Here is a 19160-nt window from a genome sequence, read left to right on the forward strand (position 1 = left end):
TGGGAAAGTGAGCTGCATATAGAAAATTACAATGAGAACAAAAGCCTGTCCAAATTATGCAATAAGGGATCATTATGCTACAAAATTGCTCTTCAAATGTGGTTGTCAATGGAAGATATTAAGATTTCAAGTTATTTTCCTGATGAGGACTTAAAAACCTTTTTTATGCAAGAAATTAATCTTAAAACTGACTACATAATGAGCATCCTTTGGTTCTTAGAAAAAAATCAAAAAGCTTGAGTAGTCCCAAAGCATATGAGTGTAATATATAAGGCTTTTGTTTTATGGCAGATTAATGGTTTTATAGGCCATTGCCACATTAGGACTTGTAATCATATTGGAAACTTGATAACCGGACAACAGTTATGCTCTTTTTGTGCTAAAACCACTGCCTATTATTCTGGTGAGTATTGTCTCATTGTTTCCTGGTACTCCCCCATCCGTCTCCAGCTGAACTGGAGCAGAAATAGGTTGAGAGCCACTGTAAACTTTTATTTGTAGGAGGGCTAGAGGAAACAAAATGAGCAGGTGAATGGTCATGGTGCTGCTACAGCCGCTCAGGCTCACCCCACGCAGGAAGACATTCATGCAATCAGTGGTTTGCTACTGATGCATGGGTCTAGAGTCAAGTGTCCTCTTATCTACCTGTGTTCTATATGGCACCCCTCTTTGTAGTATCTGAGCGTTTCTCAACATTTTGAATTTACATACAAGCTCATTTCTCTCTCACTATTCCCTACAATCAGCAAGGGCTGAGCTTTGCGTTTTTGGTGCTCTCGTGAGCAGTGCAGGGGACTGGGAGACCTGGGTTCTATTCCTAGGTCTGCCATTGTCGTGCTGTGTGACTTTGGGCAAGTAATTTAATCTCCCCAGGATTAGAAGACACCGTCTTTATTAAAGTGGTTTGAGATCTATAGATGATTATTTTATAGTTCACTGTGATTCCATATCCCTCTGCCTAGGGGCAGCAGGGACAGGGCGCCACTAGCGAGGAGCCGCCCGAGGTGAGCACCACCTGGATCCAGTACCCTGAATCCCCTTCTATGCCCCAATGCCTTGCCCTGAGCCCCCTCCCGCACCCAAACTCTCTCCCAGAGCCCATGCCCCACATCCCCTCCTGTACCCCAACCCCCACTCCACACCCAAATTCACTTACCAGCACCCCCCATTCTCCCAACATGCCAGATAAAAAAGCTTTTACTGTACTTCACTTCACATTAGAAGGGTAGCATGATTTTAGTTGAATATAATAGGGACACATTTATAGTTTGTATTACAGTAATTATTTAATATCATTACAAATAGTAGAAGGGTCCCATTGGGCTAGATGCTGAATATACATATAGTAAGAGGTGGTCCCTGTCTTGAAGATCCTACAGCGTAAGACCCCAAGTCTTCAAATTCTTGTGCACATGATTAATTTTATGACTGTGAATTATTTTATTGACATCAGTGGGAGTACTCAAGGCAGTAAAGTTAAGCACATGTTTAAGTGTTTATTGGATTACGGCTTTAATAAGCTGTTTATCCGGTAGTATAAACCTTTTTCAATTATTTTAAAAGGAAATTCCCATTGAGAAGTAACAATTTATTTTGAAGCCATCTAAGGCAGACAAGAAAAGACAGCAATTCATAACAGAAAAATCAAATACTTTTTTTGAGATGGCTTCTTTTGGGGTAAATAAGAGTCTATGGTTATACTGATGAATTTCCCACTTTGACCTTATCATCTGCCATTTTTCTGATGCTGCTTTTCGTATTTGAAATCTCTATCCATCACCATTCTTGAAATTTCTGTAGTGGACTCACTCCTACAGCATTGCTCTTTATAAATGGGGTCTAATTTATCATTTGGCTTTAACACACTAGTAATTTGTTCCTCAAAACAGCACATGGCATTTCCCTTCATGCTTCCTTAGGAAAGACCAATTTTTTTCTATTTCTCGCTCTCATGTTTGTCCATCAGTTATGATCAGATTCAAGTAAGAATATATCTGTGGAGAATTACCTGCCTTCTACTTGATGGCTGATGATACATTGTTTCCTAGAGGCTCAAGCTGGTTCTTCTTATTTGTTGTGACACGTCTTCACCAAAAGGTTGTCAAAGTGAAAGTTCTACACATCATTCTAGGCTTCCCACTCTGCATCAAATTTTAATCAACTCTTTAATTGTCACAGTGTCTTGTGAAGCTTGAGTCTACCACGAAAATGTCTTCCTGTCCTTTGTTCCTTAAAAAAACAAGGGGTAAAGGAATAAATCCAGATAAATAAAGGCTGTTCTATACAATTGTAATTTGTATGGCAGTTTTGACAAAGACATGAAGAGGAGCCATTTCTAGTAGAAACAGAGGGTGATTGTGGTTTGTCCAAACCCAAATGGGAAGTCTCTCTAGAGTCAGGAACAGAAATATGGTCTCATCAGTCCAGTTCTGTGCCTTAACCACACGACAATCCTTCCTCTTTGTGGACTAGATAGGTTTTATTTTAACCTAATCAAGTTTTCCTGTAGAGGGCCGAAATCCCACCATCTGTAAACAGGGTCCCCTTTTGTCTGCCATACAGACAAAAATTGGGAGCCTGGCTGAGCTAAGTAAAACCAGTGTGTACTGATTCTATCCGTTTGGTTCAACCTTTGACAAATTTATAGGCTTTCAAGACATTTGAATACAGCATGATGCATACATGCTTTTGTAGAAGAGTTCTTCCTAAACAGGTACCATATTTTATTAAATTCTTCAGCTGCTTTATGAGATATTTTCAGCTAGCTCCAGAGCTACAGAACTATCCATTGACTGCATCAAAATATCTGTTTAAAAACCTGCAAAGATCAAACCTTAGCTATGTTAGCTGCAGAAAAACCACCACTCTTAAAGCTGACTTCCTGCTTGAAAAACCAGAAGCTAATTGCAGAACAAACACTAGTTGCTAACAGTTTCTACTACTGGTAGCAGTAACTGAGATCAAGCATATCTGATGCAGAGAACTTCACAAGCCTCTTCTGCTCATTCTCCGAAGAAGTCATTCTGAAATTTCCCTGTATCTGCTGCAGTGGAGTGTCACACTCCAACATAAATTAAACCAAGTTCAAGCGTTTGGTGTAAAGATTTTTCATTGTCAGCGGCTCCAGGGTTTACACACTCCAGAAAGCAAAGAGCACATGTTTATGTAGAGACTGGGCAGTTGCCTCTTTCCAATTAAATGTCATCCTTGCCAAGTCAGTTCCCACCTGCTGTTTATTTGAAAAATAGAAATTATGGTCTTCCTTCTCACTCTCTCCAGCTCAGTTTTCAAAAGAGGGGAAAGTGCTCAGCCCAAATAGAAAGATGCACACAAGGCTTAATGTATTAATGTCTACAGGATAAGGGCCCTACTTTGTCATTATCAATATTTTTTCTCCTTTTTTCAATTAAAATAAGCCCAGCTGCTAAACAACCTCTATGAAAAAAAAACATTCAACTTAAAACTGCACTTCTGTCTCAATACCTTTAACCTATCACTGACAGACATTAGCGTGTAAAGTGTCTCACTATATTTTTCAGTTTGTTTACTTTATGTATTCAACAGCACTTTGTGTATGTTGGTTGCAGAGTTTTCCATTTTTAGTCAGTAGGTTTCTACTGTTTAGGTGGGTCTTTCACATACCATAGGGAAGAAATTAACATTTAAAAAAATAAATTGGAAAATGTGATGTACAAAAATACAAAGAAATTGCAGAAGTTGATCCAATAAAAGACATTACTTCACCACGTTGTCTCTCTAATATCCTGGGACCAATACGGCTACAACTACACTGCATACAGGGAGACTCAAGGGCAGTTGTAGTATCTGACACTACTTTTAATTAATTTTTGGAAATTAACGAGATATCAAGTTGATTGGCTGCCTTTACTAAAGATAAATGTTTACTCTGCCTTTGGTCATGTGAGCTTGAAGTGAATTCATGCCAAAGTTTCTTTGCTAAAACCCAAATGTACAAAACAAATGAAAGGAAATTAAATTCCCATTTTATCAGTGGGAACTCCATTCAAATTTGATCACAGAGTTGAGTCATTTTGCATCCGGGTATTGGCTGTCTCCATGAAGGTTTATCTTTCTTGTTTCCTAATTGGAAATGTGCCCCTGGGACTAGGATGCAGAAGGGAATGGAATTTCTACCCTCTGCCCCGCCCCCAGTCAGATCCAGCACAATGCTTCTCTGGAACCGTGGGAGGTTTGGAGCTCTCCCACGCTGCTGGTTATGACAGTGTAAAGGGGCTAAACTGTACGTGAGAATCAGGCCCATCGTTTAAAACTTTTTTTTTTTAAACTGTGGAAATATGTATCCTGTCACTTTTGCTGTTCAAGATTAGACAATGCCACTTACTGTTTTCTGAGCACAAAAGGTATCTTACAGAGGCTGATTCTGTTTAATTCAGGTCACATCCAGTAAGTTAACAAGGCAAGAGCTGTTGTTCTGTAAGTGCTTTGCAAGGCTGGCTGCTTTTATGGATTTTTTTAAAGTTAAAATTTAATCTTCCTTCACTGATATGGTGAGATTCAAGTATTATTAGCATGTTTCTTTGGGTAAACTCTGAGCTGCTAGTTCTCAGGCTAATATATTGAGCAACCTTAAAAAAATAAATCCAAAACCAAACATCATAATTTTGAAAGTTTATTAGGAAGTCAGTCTTCAAAGGAGTTGTTTCCATTTTGGATTGATTCTTAATTACAGAATATCTCTACAGCAATAATATGGATAATGAAGAAGTAATAAGGTGCATAATTAAAGAGGGGAGATGATGTAGCATTATACAGGGCATAGTATAGGGCCAAGTTTTTAAAGCAGTCTCCAATCATACGCCAGTATTGCTGGCATAACTAATTGCTGCTGTGAACTAGCCTTTAGATGTTTAAGTACCTGATTTACAAGCACAATGGGATATACATCTAAATAAAAGCATTTGTACTCACCCTAAGGGCATGTCTACATGTACTGTGCTGCAGCAGCAGAGCTGCACCAGTACAGAGCGCTATGCACACTAGGACTTCTGCAGGCGTATCTGATGTCGCTCACGGGGTGGAATACTCATATCCCTGAGCCACATAAGTTTTGCTGACATAAGGGGTAGTGTAAACATGACCTTAGTTACAGTTTCAACTAACTATAGGCACAAATTTGCCCTGGTTTAAAAATCAGGCCCTAGTAGGGGTGGGTTAAGAACACAATCAAATAGCAACAGATAAGTCTGCTACAGATTCCACGTCAAAAACCACATATGGCTATGCTTTTTCTCAGCTGGGATTTCAAAAGAATTTAAGGGAGTTAAGCACCCAACGGGCCCCTTCTTTTGAAATCCTACCCTGTATAATTACACTGAAGATAGTTTTCCTTAACCAAAACACCTCCAAAAAAAGGGCTTGCAAGTTAGAGCGCATTAAAGCAGCCCTGGGCACCCTAACTCCTGAGGTGTCCACACTGGCAAGGCACTTAGAGCGCCTGGACTCTGCAGCTGGAGTGCTCCTGGTAATCTACCTCCACAAGAAGCATAACGCTGCTGCGCCCTGGCTGAAATGCCCGGGCGTCAGTGTGGATGACGTGTTGCATTACTGTGTTGTGATTGGCCTCCGGAAACATCCCATAATGCCCTGAAGTCAAGTGGCCACTCTGGTCATTGTTTTGAACTTGGCTGCAGGCATGCAGATATCACCTTTCAAAGCTCCATTTCTGAGAGCCGGCATGCTTATCTGCTCTGGGACAAAGCAAGCCATTACTGTGGAATGCTGCTGTTGTGAGTGTGTGTGAGAGGGATGGGGAGGGTCTGCTGCTGTCTGAACTTACAAGACAGCATGCTGACACACTGTCAGCACCCCAAAAACCCACTCTCTCCCCCTACATACACACAACACACTCCCTGTCACACTCCACCCCCCCCACTTTGAAAAGCACGTTGCAGCCACCTGAACACTAAGATAGCTACCACAATGCACTGCTCTTTGTGGCGTTGCAAGAGCTGCTAACGTGGCCACGCCACTGTGCTTGCAGCTGACAGTGTAAACACACGGCAGCGTTTTCCCTGCTGCGGTCTCCAAAGGCTGGTTTAACTCCCAGCTCTCTACATCTGCAAGTATAGCCAAGCCCTGAGTCTTATTATATTTAACTACTGTAAGCCTTTCTCACCAGCTTATAAATATTCTAATGGATATAAGAGTCTGGGCCTAAACTAGCTGTCATGGCTCTCAGCTTGCTAAGGCTCCAAAACATGACACTAGCCTTCATAATACACGAATGACACACAGCGGGAGAGGAAGCTTGAAACGATGTCTTTTACTTCTTTTATCATGGATAAAATTATGCATCACCTCCTTTACAAGATTCAGCATTTCTAATTCAATAATTTAGTGATGAGCCTGAAATAAATCCAGAGTCCAAACAACTCTGCACTTTGGGGTATTTTAGGTCTGGATTCAGTTTGGGACTCAGATCCAAACTTTGCAGCTTGGGCCCATTTTTAATAAATGTCAGTGATTAAAAGCATGACGACATCTTGGTTGTGTGGGAAGTTGGTAAATTTGATCATAAAGTGAACAATGTTTGTACATTCTAAACTAGGCTCCATTGAGAAGTATGCTACTTAGCAGTGACCTCAAGGAAAAGGATCTGTACAGAATTACCTTAATATGCAGTGATCTGACATTCCAGTGTAAACTGACCTGATATGCCTATTACTGTACTAAGGATTGAGAGAAAGATCTTTTATTTCACTCTTGACACTTTTATACCAGCCATTGTTTGTACTTAATTAATATGTTCTCTATTAAAGTATTCTTTTGAAGCCACAGTTCGAGGTTACTGTGTTCTTGCTCAAAGTGCATTAAAATAATACCTTTAATATGCATTCTTTGTCTGCCTAAAACAACATGACATTACTTGGATGCAGTATAAGAATAGTGAATATTATCTTTTCATTAAGAATTAGTAGCAGATTCTGAAGTAGAAATAAATGCTAATGTCTTGGCAACTGTTTACCAGCAACTCTTACAAACAGCAACTTTATAGAAAAAGATTATAAAATACAGCAAAAGCAAACCTAAGATTTAGTGAATTAGTAAATACTGTTTCAGAGTAGCAGCCGTGTTAGTCTGTATTCACAAAAAGAAAAGGAATGCATCCGATGAAGTGAGCTGTAGCTCACGAAAGCTTATGCTTAAATAAACTGGTTAGTCTCTAAGGTGCCACAAGTACTCCTCTTTTTTTAGTAAATACTGTGTAATATTCTCTTTGGCAGTCCTCGGTGTTTCTTACAAAGCCCTGAGAATCCCCTCTTTAATCCTTCCCACTTCAGTTCTAACACACTTGATGTCCAATGTGTCAAGTTACTAGCTGTTCTGTATTACTTCAGTGCCTGAGGACATTGTGCTTTGTTTGGGTCACTGTTGAGTGAGAGAAGCCCAGATCCACAAAGTCCCATTGGGGATTTTGGCACCACTGTGATGCACAAAATCCCTGCTCAGCTGGTGCTGTCCCTGGAGATGCCTAAACTAGTTAGGCATCTAATTTTTCCTGTAAAAGTTTCCTAGGTGCCTACGTTTCTGCCTCTGGGCATGTGCATGGCTGCCTCAGGCAGGCATCCAGATGCCTATTTCCCCTTTAACACCAGCCTGATCCTGAAACCAGGTGGAGAAAATAGCCATTGCCCTGCCTGTGTTGCCTGCAGGGCCCCATCTAGAACACGCCTATCCACACACGCAATGGACTGGGAGAAAGGCGGCCTCCCTTTTAACCTTTAGCCCAGTGGTTAGGGTACTCACCCAGGATTCGGACAACCTAGTTCAACTCCCCCTTCTGCCTGATGAGGAAAAGGGATTTAAACAGGGATCTCCTACTGCTCAGGTGAGTGTCCTAGCTGCTGGACTATAGGATATTCTGATGTCGGGCTCAATCTCTTCTGTTGAATCTGATTCACTTTGTATAGAGTTAAATAAATAAATATGCATTGGGTCAAAGAGAGAGAGAGAGAGAGAGAGAGGTGGGGGACCTCAGTTCACATTCCCTCTCATGAGGCAGAAGGGAGAATTAAACCAGGGTGTCCTACACACCAGGTGAGTGTTTTAACTACTGGGCTAAAAATTATAAAGGAGACCTCCACCTCCACCTCCTCTTCCCATCTTGCATGGAGTTGGGTGTGCACCGCTGCTGCTTTTGCAAGAAATGGTTTAGGTGCCTGATTCCGGGAGAGGGGTTCCCAGCTGTGGATTGCAAGAAAAGACAGGTGCCTCCTTCCAGCCTGAATTTAGGTGCCAAACTTACACCTACCCCCCTCATTGGTGTTAGTCATTGGCTAGCTTAGGCGAGATTGACCAGATAGCAAGTGTGAAAAATCAGGACAAGAGGTGGGGGGCAATAGGTGCCTATACAAGACAAAGCCCCAAATATCGGGACTCTCCCTATAAAATCGGGACATCTGGTCACCCTAGCTTGGGCAGCTCCCCATCTGGCAAGCTGGCTTTCATGGATCCCATTCTCAGGCATCTCTCTCCCCATGCATCACATAGGGAGCATAGCCTTAACCCAGGGTTTGTGAATTCCACTGTTTGCCTAGCCACCTAAAAGTTAGACATTACTACACTCAGCGTTGCCACTTAAAAGGGGCTGATTTTCAGAGGGTGGGTTCTCAGCACTTTCTCAAAATCAGGTCTCCTTGTGGATCTGGGACAGGGCCCCTTCTTTACTCCAAGACAGAGAAGCTCAGCTACTCTGGTGATCAACACCACTGTAAGACCCTGGAGCTTGATATACCATCTCAGATCATCTCCATAAATAATTTATTTCAAATTACTATTCTGTAACTCACATTCTTCTTCTGCAAAATGCTCTAGGGGCATATGGTACAGATCACATCTTGAAAAATAAGTTAAATACCTGGATGCACTGTAATTTAGACTTTGACTAAAAGGGCTTATTTGTTCCTCATGTTCAATCTATTTTTCTTGAGAGGGTTAATGTAAATCAAATGAGAAAGGGGAAGCACACTAATTTAGATTGTTGTGTGGTCACCATCTGGTGCAGTGACCTTGCATTATCGTTTGTAATGGGACAGGTGGTTGTAGGTCCTCTGCTCATAGCCCAGTTCTGCACTCACATTATTGTTTAACCGGTCTCTGAAGTGTATAAATAAGTAGGCAATAAACCACCTATTTCCCATAATTAGTATACCCCAATTTCACTCACTTAAATGGACAAACCAACTTTTACGGTAAAGATTTATAATAGATTGGTACGTATGTCTAATGTTTACATACTGAAGGCTTAAATTGACCAGGCCTTTAATTATGCACATATGCACCCATTTGAACATGCTAATGGCCATTTACTCATGCTAACACAAGTATGTACATACAGGTGTGGCCACAAACAGTGACTATGTCTTGTAAACTTGTCCCAAAATTTTTTTATTAAGCTTTGGAAGGATTGAATTCACTCTGAATTTGAACACTAAATACAACTGTAGATGGTGACTAAGCCCACACGACGCTGCTATCTAAGCTACTGCTGCCGTCTGACTTAGTTTTTGAAAAAATAATACATATTTTTTCACTCTTCTGGAGCTCTTCTGAAAGGCCCTTACCCTCTCCACATTCAGGTTCTTGAAGACCCTCTCTGCCATGATGACTATAGGAAACTTTCTGATTGGGAATAGTTTATACGCCAAGATTTTTAAAAGTGACTAGTGGTTGAGTGCCCAACTTGAGATACCTTAAGGGGAGCTGATTTTCAGAGGGTGGGTTCTCAAAACTTTCTGAAAATCAGACCCCTTTAAGGTGTATCACACTGAGCATACAAAAATTAAGGCACCCTTTTGAAAATCAATATATCTGTCTATTTTATTATATGTAGATTTTTATTTGTTGGATCCTTCCTGCACATCCTCTCTGAGTTTGTAATTAGATTGTGAACTTCTCTGGGCAAGGACTGTGTTGTCTTTTCTATTTGGAAAGCACATAGCACACTAGAGGTGCTACTACAGATAAATATTAATTTCACTCCAAGTCTCAAACCTTTATCATGTTGGGTTTGCCCTCTTTTGGAGTTGAGTTTTTAATGTACAAGAGTCATTTCTGGTCATGGAAGGTTGAGGTGTAAATAATTAGTAAATCAGAGAGTGCATACTAAACATGAAAGTGTTTGCACACGATTTGTAAAGCACAAGATTTCTTTGTTAATGTAACGAATGACATATTTTTGTGTATATTTTTTTAAACAGCAAATAAAGTATTACCTGGAGAGGGCAGTGAAGAGCTAAAAAAAAAGAAAAATGAAATCAATTTGATATTTCTACACAGAATAATATTAGATGAAACATACTAGGGACTGTTTCACTAGGAAATACTTTTGGGCTTCTGTATTTAAGAAGCAATGGAAGACTGAATATTTCCCACACTGTATTTGTACAGGCTCTCTGTTTCAGGAGCTGGACATAATTTTTGAATGGTATTTATTGAATCTGGCTTTAAGAAAATGTTTTCCCAACATTCTTAACTACAAAAACATTGTTTAGCGAAGAATTTTTATTTTGTTGGAAGGTGTCACCATAAAAGAAGGTTTAATTGCTACCCCTTATGAAAATTTACAATTTGAAATGTTGGTATAAAGGGTACCTGGAAAAGGCACAAAGAGTCACAGTGCAGCCTAAGATACAGTGTGACACAGTGATATTATCAAAGTCATGGGGCTTTTTAATTAATCTACCTTAAATACGATAACACTTGCCTTTAGTAAGTGTGTTCTTAAAAACTCATCTTGTTATGGCACTTGACTCAAGGTGCAGTTGTTAGAAAAGCGACAATGTAAGACTAACACAGCTACCACTCTGAAACCAGTGTAAGAACAGCAACTCTTACTTACCTGGCCGCATTGTCCTAGATACAGCACAAAACCATAACAAGATAGGGTCTCCGCCCTGAAAAAATGATGATCTGATTTCCCAGTTCATCATTTTCTAGAGCACGTTTCTACTTTGCAGAAACCATTGACACAATTAGCAGCCTCATCAACAGTCTTAGCCAAGGAGAGATAACAAGATGTTCTCACTATATGGACCCAAATTTATTGGTGTTTTCCTATGCATGTGAGGACAAAATTGGGCCAGGTACTTCTAGATTTAGAGGCAGGGCAGAATGGAGAAACTGGCAATGCCATCCCTAATTTAATAGATAAATTATAATTCAGTTTCCCTGAGGAGAAAGCTTATTGCTGTTTTTGAAGATGCTGCTGTTTTTCAATGAAACATTTACACTCACTTTCATAAACATTGTCTGAGCAGTAGCAGCTTCTGGCCAGGCCAGGCTGAGGCCTGGTCTACACTACACAGTTAGGTCGACATAAGCTGCCTTACGTTGACCTCATAATGAATGTGTCTACACTACCAGGTCCCTTCGGCCGACGTAACACACCTACTACATCAACTTAATTTCTCCTCCTCTGCGAGAGGAGTAGCACTTAATTGGATGCTGTTAGGTTGACATAGAGGCAGTGTAGACACCATGTTACTTACGTCGACTTAACTGACCTCCAGGAGGTGTTCCACAATGCTCCGCTGAGACCACACTGGTAAACGTTTTCAATCTTCTGCACAGCAGCCAGGTACATAGGAAAAAGCCTTTCCCCTGCTCAAGGACTAGAAACTTTGGAATTTCCATTTCCTGTTTTTTCAGTGTGGAGCACTCACCTGCTCAGCCGATCATGGTGGCTCCGCGTTCCAAACGCGCTCTAGCCTGGAACACACAGGAGGTAGTGGATCTTCTTGGTCTGTGGGGAGAAGAGGCTGTGCAGGCATAGAAACGTACACATCTACGAGGAGCTGCATGCGATTCTCATGGGCGACCCCACAATGTCCCCCGAGAGTAGCATGGATACCTCTGAGGAGTCGGAGTCCCAGGCCAGCGCAGGCAACACTGAGAAGGAGGTTGTGGACAAGGAAGAGGAGGAGAATGGGAGACAGGTGAGTGGGTGATCCATTCTCCCAGAGAGCCAGGAACTGTTTGTAGCCCCAGAGCCGTCCAGAGGGTCGCAGGACAGCATCATGACCGAGTGTGATGCTGGGGAAGGAACCTCTGGTGAGTATGCAATTTCAAGTAATATTTGGGGGTCAAATGTTCTTATATTCTACCTTTTATTAAAATTGACAAGGTGAGATAGAGTGACTATCTGCCTCCCTGTGTGGGTGCCCCATGAAAAAGACTGTTTATGTACACAGGAATGGCTTGGGAATCCTACACAGAGATCATCAGGAAACTTAGGTGGAGGTACTCTGTAGTCCGTTGCAGGGTTTTGGGGAAGGGCTGCCTTATTTCTTCCACTTTGGTAGGACACTTTCCCACGCCACTCCAGCATTAATTCAGCTGGCATCATCACAGTACACAGCATAGCAGCATAAGGACCCAGTCTGTACCCGGACGCTTGCAGCATCTGTTCCCTTGCCACCTCTGTTACCCTCAGGAGAGTGATATCAGCGAGAGTCACCTAGGGGAGATGCTGGTAGTTTTCATTTCAATTACTTGGACCAAAAACAATAGTGCCGGTGCTCTCCCACCCACGCCCATTGTGATTTTTCTGCTCCTTCACTCCTGGTTTCCAAAACACGGCCGTAGTTTGGGTGGCAGGGGTTGGCGCTGACCTTAGTAATTGCAAGCCTTGTGTGATGGCTAGCACCAGCAGCACCGGAGAGGGAAAATTTGTGGTGCCCACTCGCTGCTGCAACCACCTCCCTGGTGTAGCCTCTGCCAAAGCTTGCAGTTTGTGAGGGTCAATGCTGGTCCCTGATCTCCAGTCAACGTCCATGTTACAAAGGGGAGGCCCCCTGCCCATCTCTGGTCCCGCTGCAAGTTGCCCATCCAATGCTCCTGACGGTTCAGTGTCCATGCCCCAGGACCATACTCACCATGGCTGGGACAGCAAAGCGGTTCAGTGAATATTTTGTGTAAATGAAAATGTTCTGCTGTGAAATAAGGGGAGTGATTTTTAAACAGCAACTCTGCACTAGACCCTGATTCTGCACTGACAGTGGTTGCTTTGTGCTTTCCATGGCTTACTGCTGAAAGAGTGGCCTTCAGCTCTTCCTCCACACCAGTGGAGAGGCTCTCCCAGACAAGACGAAGGTGAAAGAGAACGTGTGATGACACGTTTAAGGAGATTGTGACCGGCTCTGCGACAGCAGACACAGAGCAGAGAGCGTGGAGGATTTCTCTCTCTGAAAAACTGGACATGGACATCGCGAGCAGGAGAGCAGCCCAGGAGAGTAAGCGTGGCACGCAGCAGGAGATGCTGGGGATTCTGAAGGAACAAACAGACACGTCGAGACATCTGGTTGACCTTCAGAAACATCTTGAGGCTACACTCCCTCTGCAGCCCCTGCACAACAGCATTCCTGCATCACTGTATTCCCCCTCCCCCTCTCCCAAACCTTCCAGCAGGCGAGGGGGAGGGTCCTAAGAATAAAAGCCACACATATAATGATGTGACAGGCAAGGCCACTGTACTTTTAAAGAGAAGATGAATGTGTTTTTCCCCTCCCGATTTTATTCTACTGTGTGTCCAAGGTTAAATTCTATTTGTGATCTTTAAGTTTCAGTATGTTTGCACAGTAAAAGTCCATGTTTTAGGAATGAAATAATCTTTATTAATTTAAAACGAGGAGGGAAGGAAGGGGAGGGGCAGGAAACAGGAAAAAGAGGGGATATGTTAGAGACAAAAATCTAGCAGTCACAGCAAGGTTCACACTATGGGAAGACACAATACAGAGAAGCAGCGCAGATTATTGTGGGTCATTACTGAAATGGGTTTTCCAAGCCTCCTTGAGACGCAGCACTCCATGCTGAGCTCTTCTTAGAGCCCTGGTATCTGGCTGCTCAAAATTGGCAGACAGCCTATCCGCCTCCACACCCCACCCCTGTGGGAATTTCTCTCCCTTTCCCTCACAGATATTATGAAGCACACAGCAGGCAGCTATAACCAGGGGGATATTATTTTCACTGAGGAGTAACCTAGTAAGCAAACTGCACCAGTGACCCTTTAAATGGCCACATTCAACCACCATTCTGCACTTGCTGAGGGTTGAACCAACCCTTGCTGCTGTTCAGGTAACCGGTGTACGGTTTCATGACCCATTGGAGTAAGGGGTAGGCTGGGTCTCCCGGGCTCACTATTGGCATTTCAACACCACCAAGAGTTATTTTGCATTCCAGAAATCAAATCCCTGCTTGCAGCTTTCTGAACAGACCCGTGTTCTTAAAGATGTGCGCGTCCTGTACCTTCCCACACTGATGTCAGTAAAACACTCTCAGTGATCCACCAGTACTTGCAACAGCATTGAAAAGCATGCCTTTCTGTTTATGTTCTCTTTGGCAAGATGGTCTGGTGCCAAGATAGGGATATATGTGCCATCTATCGCCTCACACAGTAAGGGAACCCCACTGTGGCAAAACCATCCAGTATTTCTTGTACATTGCCCAGAGTCCAACCTTTCTTAGCAGAAGTTGATTAATGACCCTGCATACTTGGATCACAACAGCCCGCACAGTAGATTTACCAACTCCAAATTGATTCCCCACTGACCGGTAGCAGTCTGGCGTTGCAAGCTTCCACACAGCAATCACCGCTCTCTTCTCCACTGTCAGCGCAGGTCTCATTTTAGTGTCACAGTGCTGGGCGGAGCTCCGCACACAGTTCCTGAAAAGTGGCCTTGTGCATACGAAATGCTGCAGCCACTGATCGTCATCCCATAACTGCAAAACAATGCGATCCTACCAGTCAGTGCTTGTTTCTCAGGACCAGAAACAGCACCCTACCATGTTGAGCTGCTGCGTGACTGCCAGCAGCAGCCAAGAATTGTTTCATTCTATGGCTTCCACCAAGGCTGCTTCAAGGACATTGCAATGTTCTGCCCAGCGGCTCCTCTCACAGCTCTTGAAGTACTGCAGGATAAGGTGCATGGTGTTAGTAATGCTCACAACAACAGTGCACAACTGAGCAGGGTTCATGCTTCTTGGGATATGGTGTACACGCGACTATGCCAGACTTTTGAAAAAAGGCAAGAAATATTATGGGTTGCAGTTCAAATCAGGGGAGGGAGGGAAAAAACTGCATCAAGAATCCATGTTCTCAGTCCCCCCCTGTGAGAATGTTTTGGCCCCTTGAGGCATTGCAAGCCCTTCCCAAAACCCCCTGGGGCGAGTTGCACTGAGGGATAGCTACCCACAGTCTACTGCTCTCTGCATCGATGCAAGCGTTGCTAGTGAGGATGCACTCCATCAACACAAGGAGTGTGTGGTGTGGACACGCACTACCAACTTAATTACTGCGGCAGCTGGATGTCGACTTAACTGAAGTCAACTTACGTTTGCAGCATAGACATGCCCTGAGAGAATGTGCATGGAGGAGAATAAGGCTACCAAGCCCTATTTAAGATGTGAACAGAGAGCATGCTTGGAATTCATTTTGCAATGACTTATAGCTTTCGGAGGTTTTTAAATTTTGTCCATCCTGAAATTAAGGTAAAAGATTCTTCTTAAAGTAGGAGTCTAAACTAGAACTCCACCTGTTAAAATTAAACTAAAGGTGTTCAACTGTGTCTATATTGGTGGTAAATGGCATTTTCAAACGAGTTAAACTAGCTCAATTAAACTAACTCAGTTGAAAAAAACACATTTTTTCATATTCTATACAAGGTCTTATTAGAGTTATCAGCCATATGCCAAGTGTGGAGGGTTTTTGTGCAGCTCTTATTGAGTTATTGGTGAGCAAATATAAAACAAACCAAAAATTGCTTCATTGTTTCAGCTTCAAAAGTTATTTTCTCCCATATATCATAACTCAAAAATAGCCAAAGAGTTTTAGCTCAGACTTTCCCTCATCATTCATCTCTGGGTTGAGACAATGCATGGAAAGTTCCAACCTTAAATGATAAGTTTTTGAGAAACCTGTGAACATGTGAAAACAGAAGATTACACTTGAAGAAACCTTTACTATATCTTTTCTAAAGCTGTCATTCACCCTTAGTCTCTAATGTTTCAAGTTTAATTAAACTTCTAAAAAGCTCCTCCACAATTGAATGGAAAAAAGCATTAGGGTCCAATCCTGTAACTCAACCAACTAAATTGCATTTAAAGTCAATGGGAATTCACAGTGCTAAGCCCCAAATTTATTGCTAGTGTTCCAGCATATTGTCTGCATTGAGATCATTTATACTGAGACTGTGGCTGAAATCCAAGATGTTATTGCAAATCTAGGAGAAAATTACCTTTCAAATGACATAGTGCAACGTTCAACTCCTTACATTCTGGGAAGAGTTCATGTCTGACTGTTCATTTATTCAGAATGTTCAAAGTGTAAGTACCGCAGGTGTATGAAATGGCATTAGAACGCTGGACACCAAGAGAATGCTATATTTTTCTGTTGATTAAATTAATTCTGCCTTTATTATCAAGTTTTACAATATCACTACCTGCCAGGTGCTGTGATTGCCCAGAAGTGCACTTTAAAAATAGCTATTAAACTACATTTTGTTAAAAATGCTGGTACAAATCTGTGTCAAAACTGAAGCTGAACAGTTAATGACAGAGTAATACCATAGCTTGAAAACAATAGAACTATTATAGATGATGCAGGTAGCATTGTCTATAGTTAAGATTGCCCCAACACTGTAAGACCCTGTTTTCAGTTGTTGATAAATGCAAAGTAATGCATATTGGAAAACATAATCTCAACTATACATAAAAAATGATGGGGTCTATATTAGCTGTTACCACTCAAGAAAGAGATCTTGGAGTCATTGTGGATAGTTTTCTGAAAACATCCACTCAACTTGCAGCGGCAATCAAAAAAGCTCACAGAATGTTAGGAACCATTAAGAAAGGGATAGATAAGAAGACAGAAAATATCATATTGCCTCTATATAAATCCATGGTATGCCCACACCTTGAATACAGTGTGCAGTTCTGGTTACTCCATCTCAAAAAAGATATATTAGAATTGGAAAAGGTACATAGAAGAGTCACAGAAATGATCAGGGGTATGGAATAGCTTCTGTATGAGGAGAGATTAAAAAGACTGGGACTTTTCAGCTTGGAAAAGAGACAACAAAGAAGGGATATAACATGATTCAAAAAAGAACTAGATACATTGATGAAGGATAGGTCCATCAATGGCTACTAGCCAGGATGTTCAGGGATAGAACACCATGCTCTGAGTATCCCTAGCCTCTGTTTGCCAGAAACTGGGAATGAGCTACAGGGAATGGATCACTTGATGATTACCTGTTCATTTCCTCTGGGGCACCTGGCATTAGCCACTGTTGGAAGACAGGATACTGGGCTAGATGAACCTTTGGTCTGGCCCAGTATGGCTGTTCTTAAAGAAGGTGTGTGGTGAATGAGAATGGGGACTACACAAAAAGAAAGGACAGCCATAGGGCCTTTCTTCACCGCAATGGGTAGCCTGAGTTACTCCATTCAAGTTAGCCTAGCTATAGGGTACATCTACATTTCAAGCTGCAGATGTAAGTTCCAGGTCCAGGAGAGGTACCTGCACTAGCTCTGATTGAACTAATGTGCTAAAAATAGAGCACAGCCATGGTGTCTCAAGTGTTGGGAGGGGCTAGCCATGATAATACTCACCTAGTGTCCCCAGTGGGATCATATTCCGGGAAGCTGGCCCCTCCCACCACTCTGGCTACACTGCTATTTTTAGCAGGCTGGCTTGGTCAGAGCCAGTGTGAGGATGTCTACCTGAAGTGGAAATTACATCCTTAGCTCCATCCTGGGAGACAACACTCAAGCTACACAGTGATTTCACTAGCAGCCTGAAGTGAACGAATTAGCAGAGTGATTGGCTTAGCAGTTGATGAGTTTGGCTAACTCAAACTGTAGCCTGTAGCTCAGGGGTGGGGAACCTTTTTTCTATCGGGGCCACAGAAAAGAAAACAGCTGTGGGCCACAAAGAGCCCTGCGTGGGGCGGCGTGGAGGCTCAGGGCTTCCCCTTGGCTCCAGGCTGTGGCCAGAAATAAGAGGTTCATGGTACAGGAGGGAGCTCCAGGCTGGGGCAGGGGGTTGGGGTGTGGGAAGGGGTGAGGACTCTGGCTGGGGGTGTGGACTCTGGGGTGGGGCTGAAGGGCTTAGCGTGCAGGAGGGGACTCTGGGCTGGGGCAGGGGATTGGGGTGTGGGCTCCAGCCATGCGGTGCTTACCTCAGGTGGCTCCCAGTCAGCAGCGCAGCGGGGCTAAAGAAGGCTCCCTGTCTGCCCTGACTCCACACTGCTCTCAGAAGCAGCCACCATGTCCAGCCCCTAGGCAGAGGAGCCGGGGGCACTGTGCAGTGCCCTCACCCGCACCCGCAGGCGCTGCACCCGTGGCTCCCATTGGCCACGGTTCCTGGCCAATGGGAGCTGCAGAGCTGGCGCTGGGGGCAGCACACAGATCTTCCTTGATCGTCCCTGCTCGTAGTGGCGGCAGGAAGATGCCAGTCGCTTCCGGGAGCTGGAGCTGCCGAGGCTCGGGGCTTCCAGCCCCTGGCGCGGAGACTTGCTGTGGGCCAGATGAAATGAAGCAGCTGGCCAGATTCAGCCTGTGGGCCATAGATTCTCCAGCAGGAGAGTGAGTTTGTGTGTGTATGGGGGTGGGGGGGTGAGAAAACCTGGATTTGTGCAGGAAATGGCCCACCTTGATTATCATGCACATTGTAGGGAGAATGGTCACTTTGGATAAGCTATTACCAGCAGGAGAGTGAGTTTGTGTGTGTGGTTTTTGGAGGGGGGTGAGTGGGTGAGAGAACCTGGATTTGTGCAGGAAATGGCCCACCTTGATTATCATGCACGTTGTGAAGAGAGTTGTCACTTTGGATGGGCTATTACCAGCAGGAGAGTGAGTTTGTGGGGGGGGGGGGGGCGGAGGGTGAGAAAACCTGGATTTGTGCTGGAAATGGCCCAACTTCATGATCACTTTAGATAAGCTATTACCAGCAGGAGAGCGGGGTGGGAGGAGGTATTGTTTCATGGTCTCTGTGTGTATATAATGTCTTCTGTAGTTTCCACAGTATGCATCCGATGAAGTGAGCTGTAGCTCACGAAAGCTCATGCTCAAATAAATTGGTTAGTCTCTAAGGTGCCACAAGTACTCCTTTTCTTTTTCCA

General features: G+C 43.2%; 1 protein-coding gene across 6 annotated transcripts in view; it reads right to left on the reverse strand.

Moving 5' to 3' along the window:
- Window positions 1-1260: 1260 nt before the first annotated feature.
- LOC140913113 (uncharacterized) overlaps window positions 1261-19160 on the reverse strand; it is a 54726-nt gene continuing 36826 nt past the window's right edge. For 2 of the 6 annotated variants that reach the window (XR_012159477.1, XR_012159478.1), the window contains exons 3-5: window positions 14591-14949; window positions 11706-12075; window positions 1261-2229 (exon numbers count right to left, since the gene is read on the reverse strand). Coding sequence is in view for 3 of the 6 variants with exons in the window: in XM_073348856.1 (XP_073204957.1) it covers window positions 11718-12075; window positions 14591-14760 (528 nt within the window). In the remaining 3 variants the exon portion in view is untranslated. Of the gene's footprint in view, window positions 2230-10256; window positions 10277-11705; window positions 12076-14590; window positions 14950-19160 lie in introns of all 6 variants that reach the window. The other 4 variants (XR_012159481.1, XM_073348855.1, XM_073348856.1 and 1 more) reach the window with 3 other exon arrangements.

Source organism: Lepidochelys kempii, chromosome 6 (assembly GCF_965140265.1).
Source record: "Lepidochelys kempii isolate rLepKem1 chromosome 6, rLepKem1.hap2, whole genome shotgun sequence".
In the NCBI taxonomy this organism is placed as follows: domain Eukaryota; kingdom Metazoa; phylum Chordata; order Testudines; family Cheloniidae; genus Lepidochelys; species Lepidochelys kempii.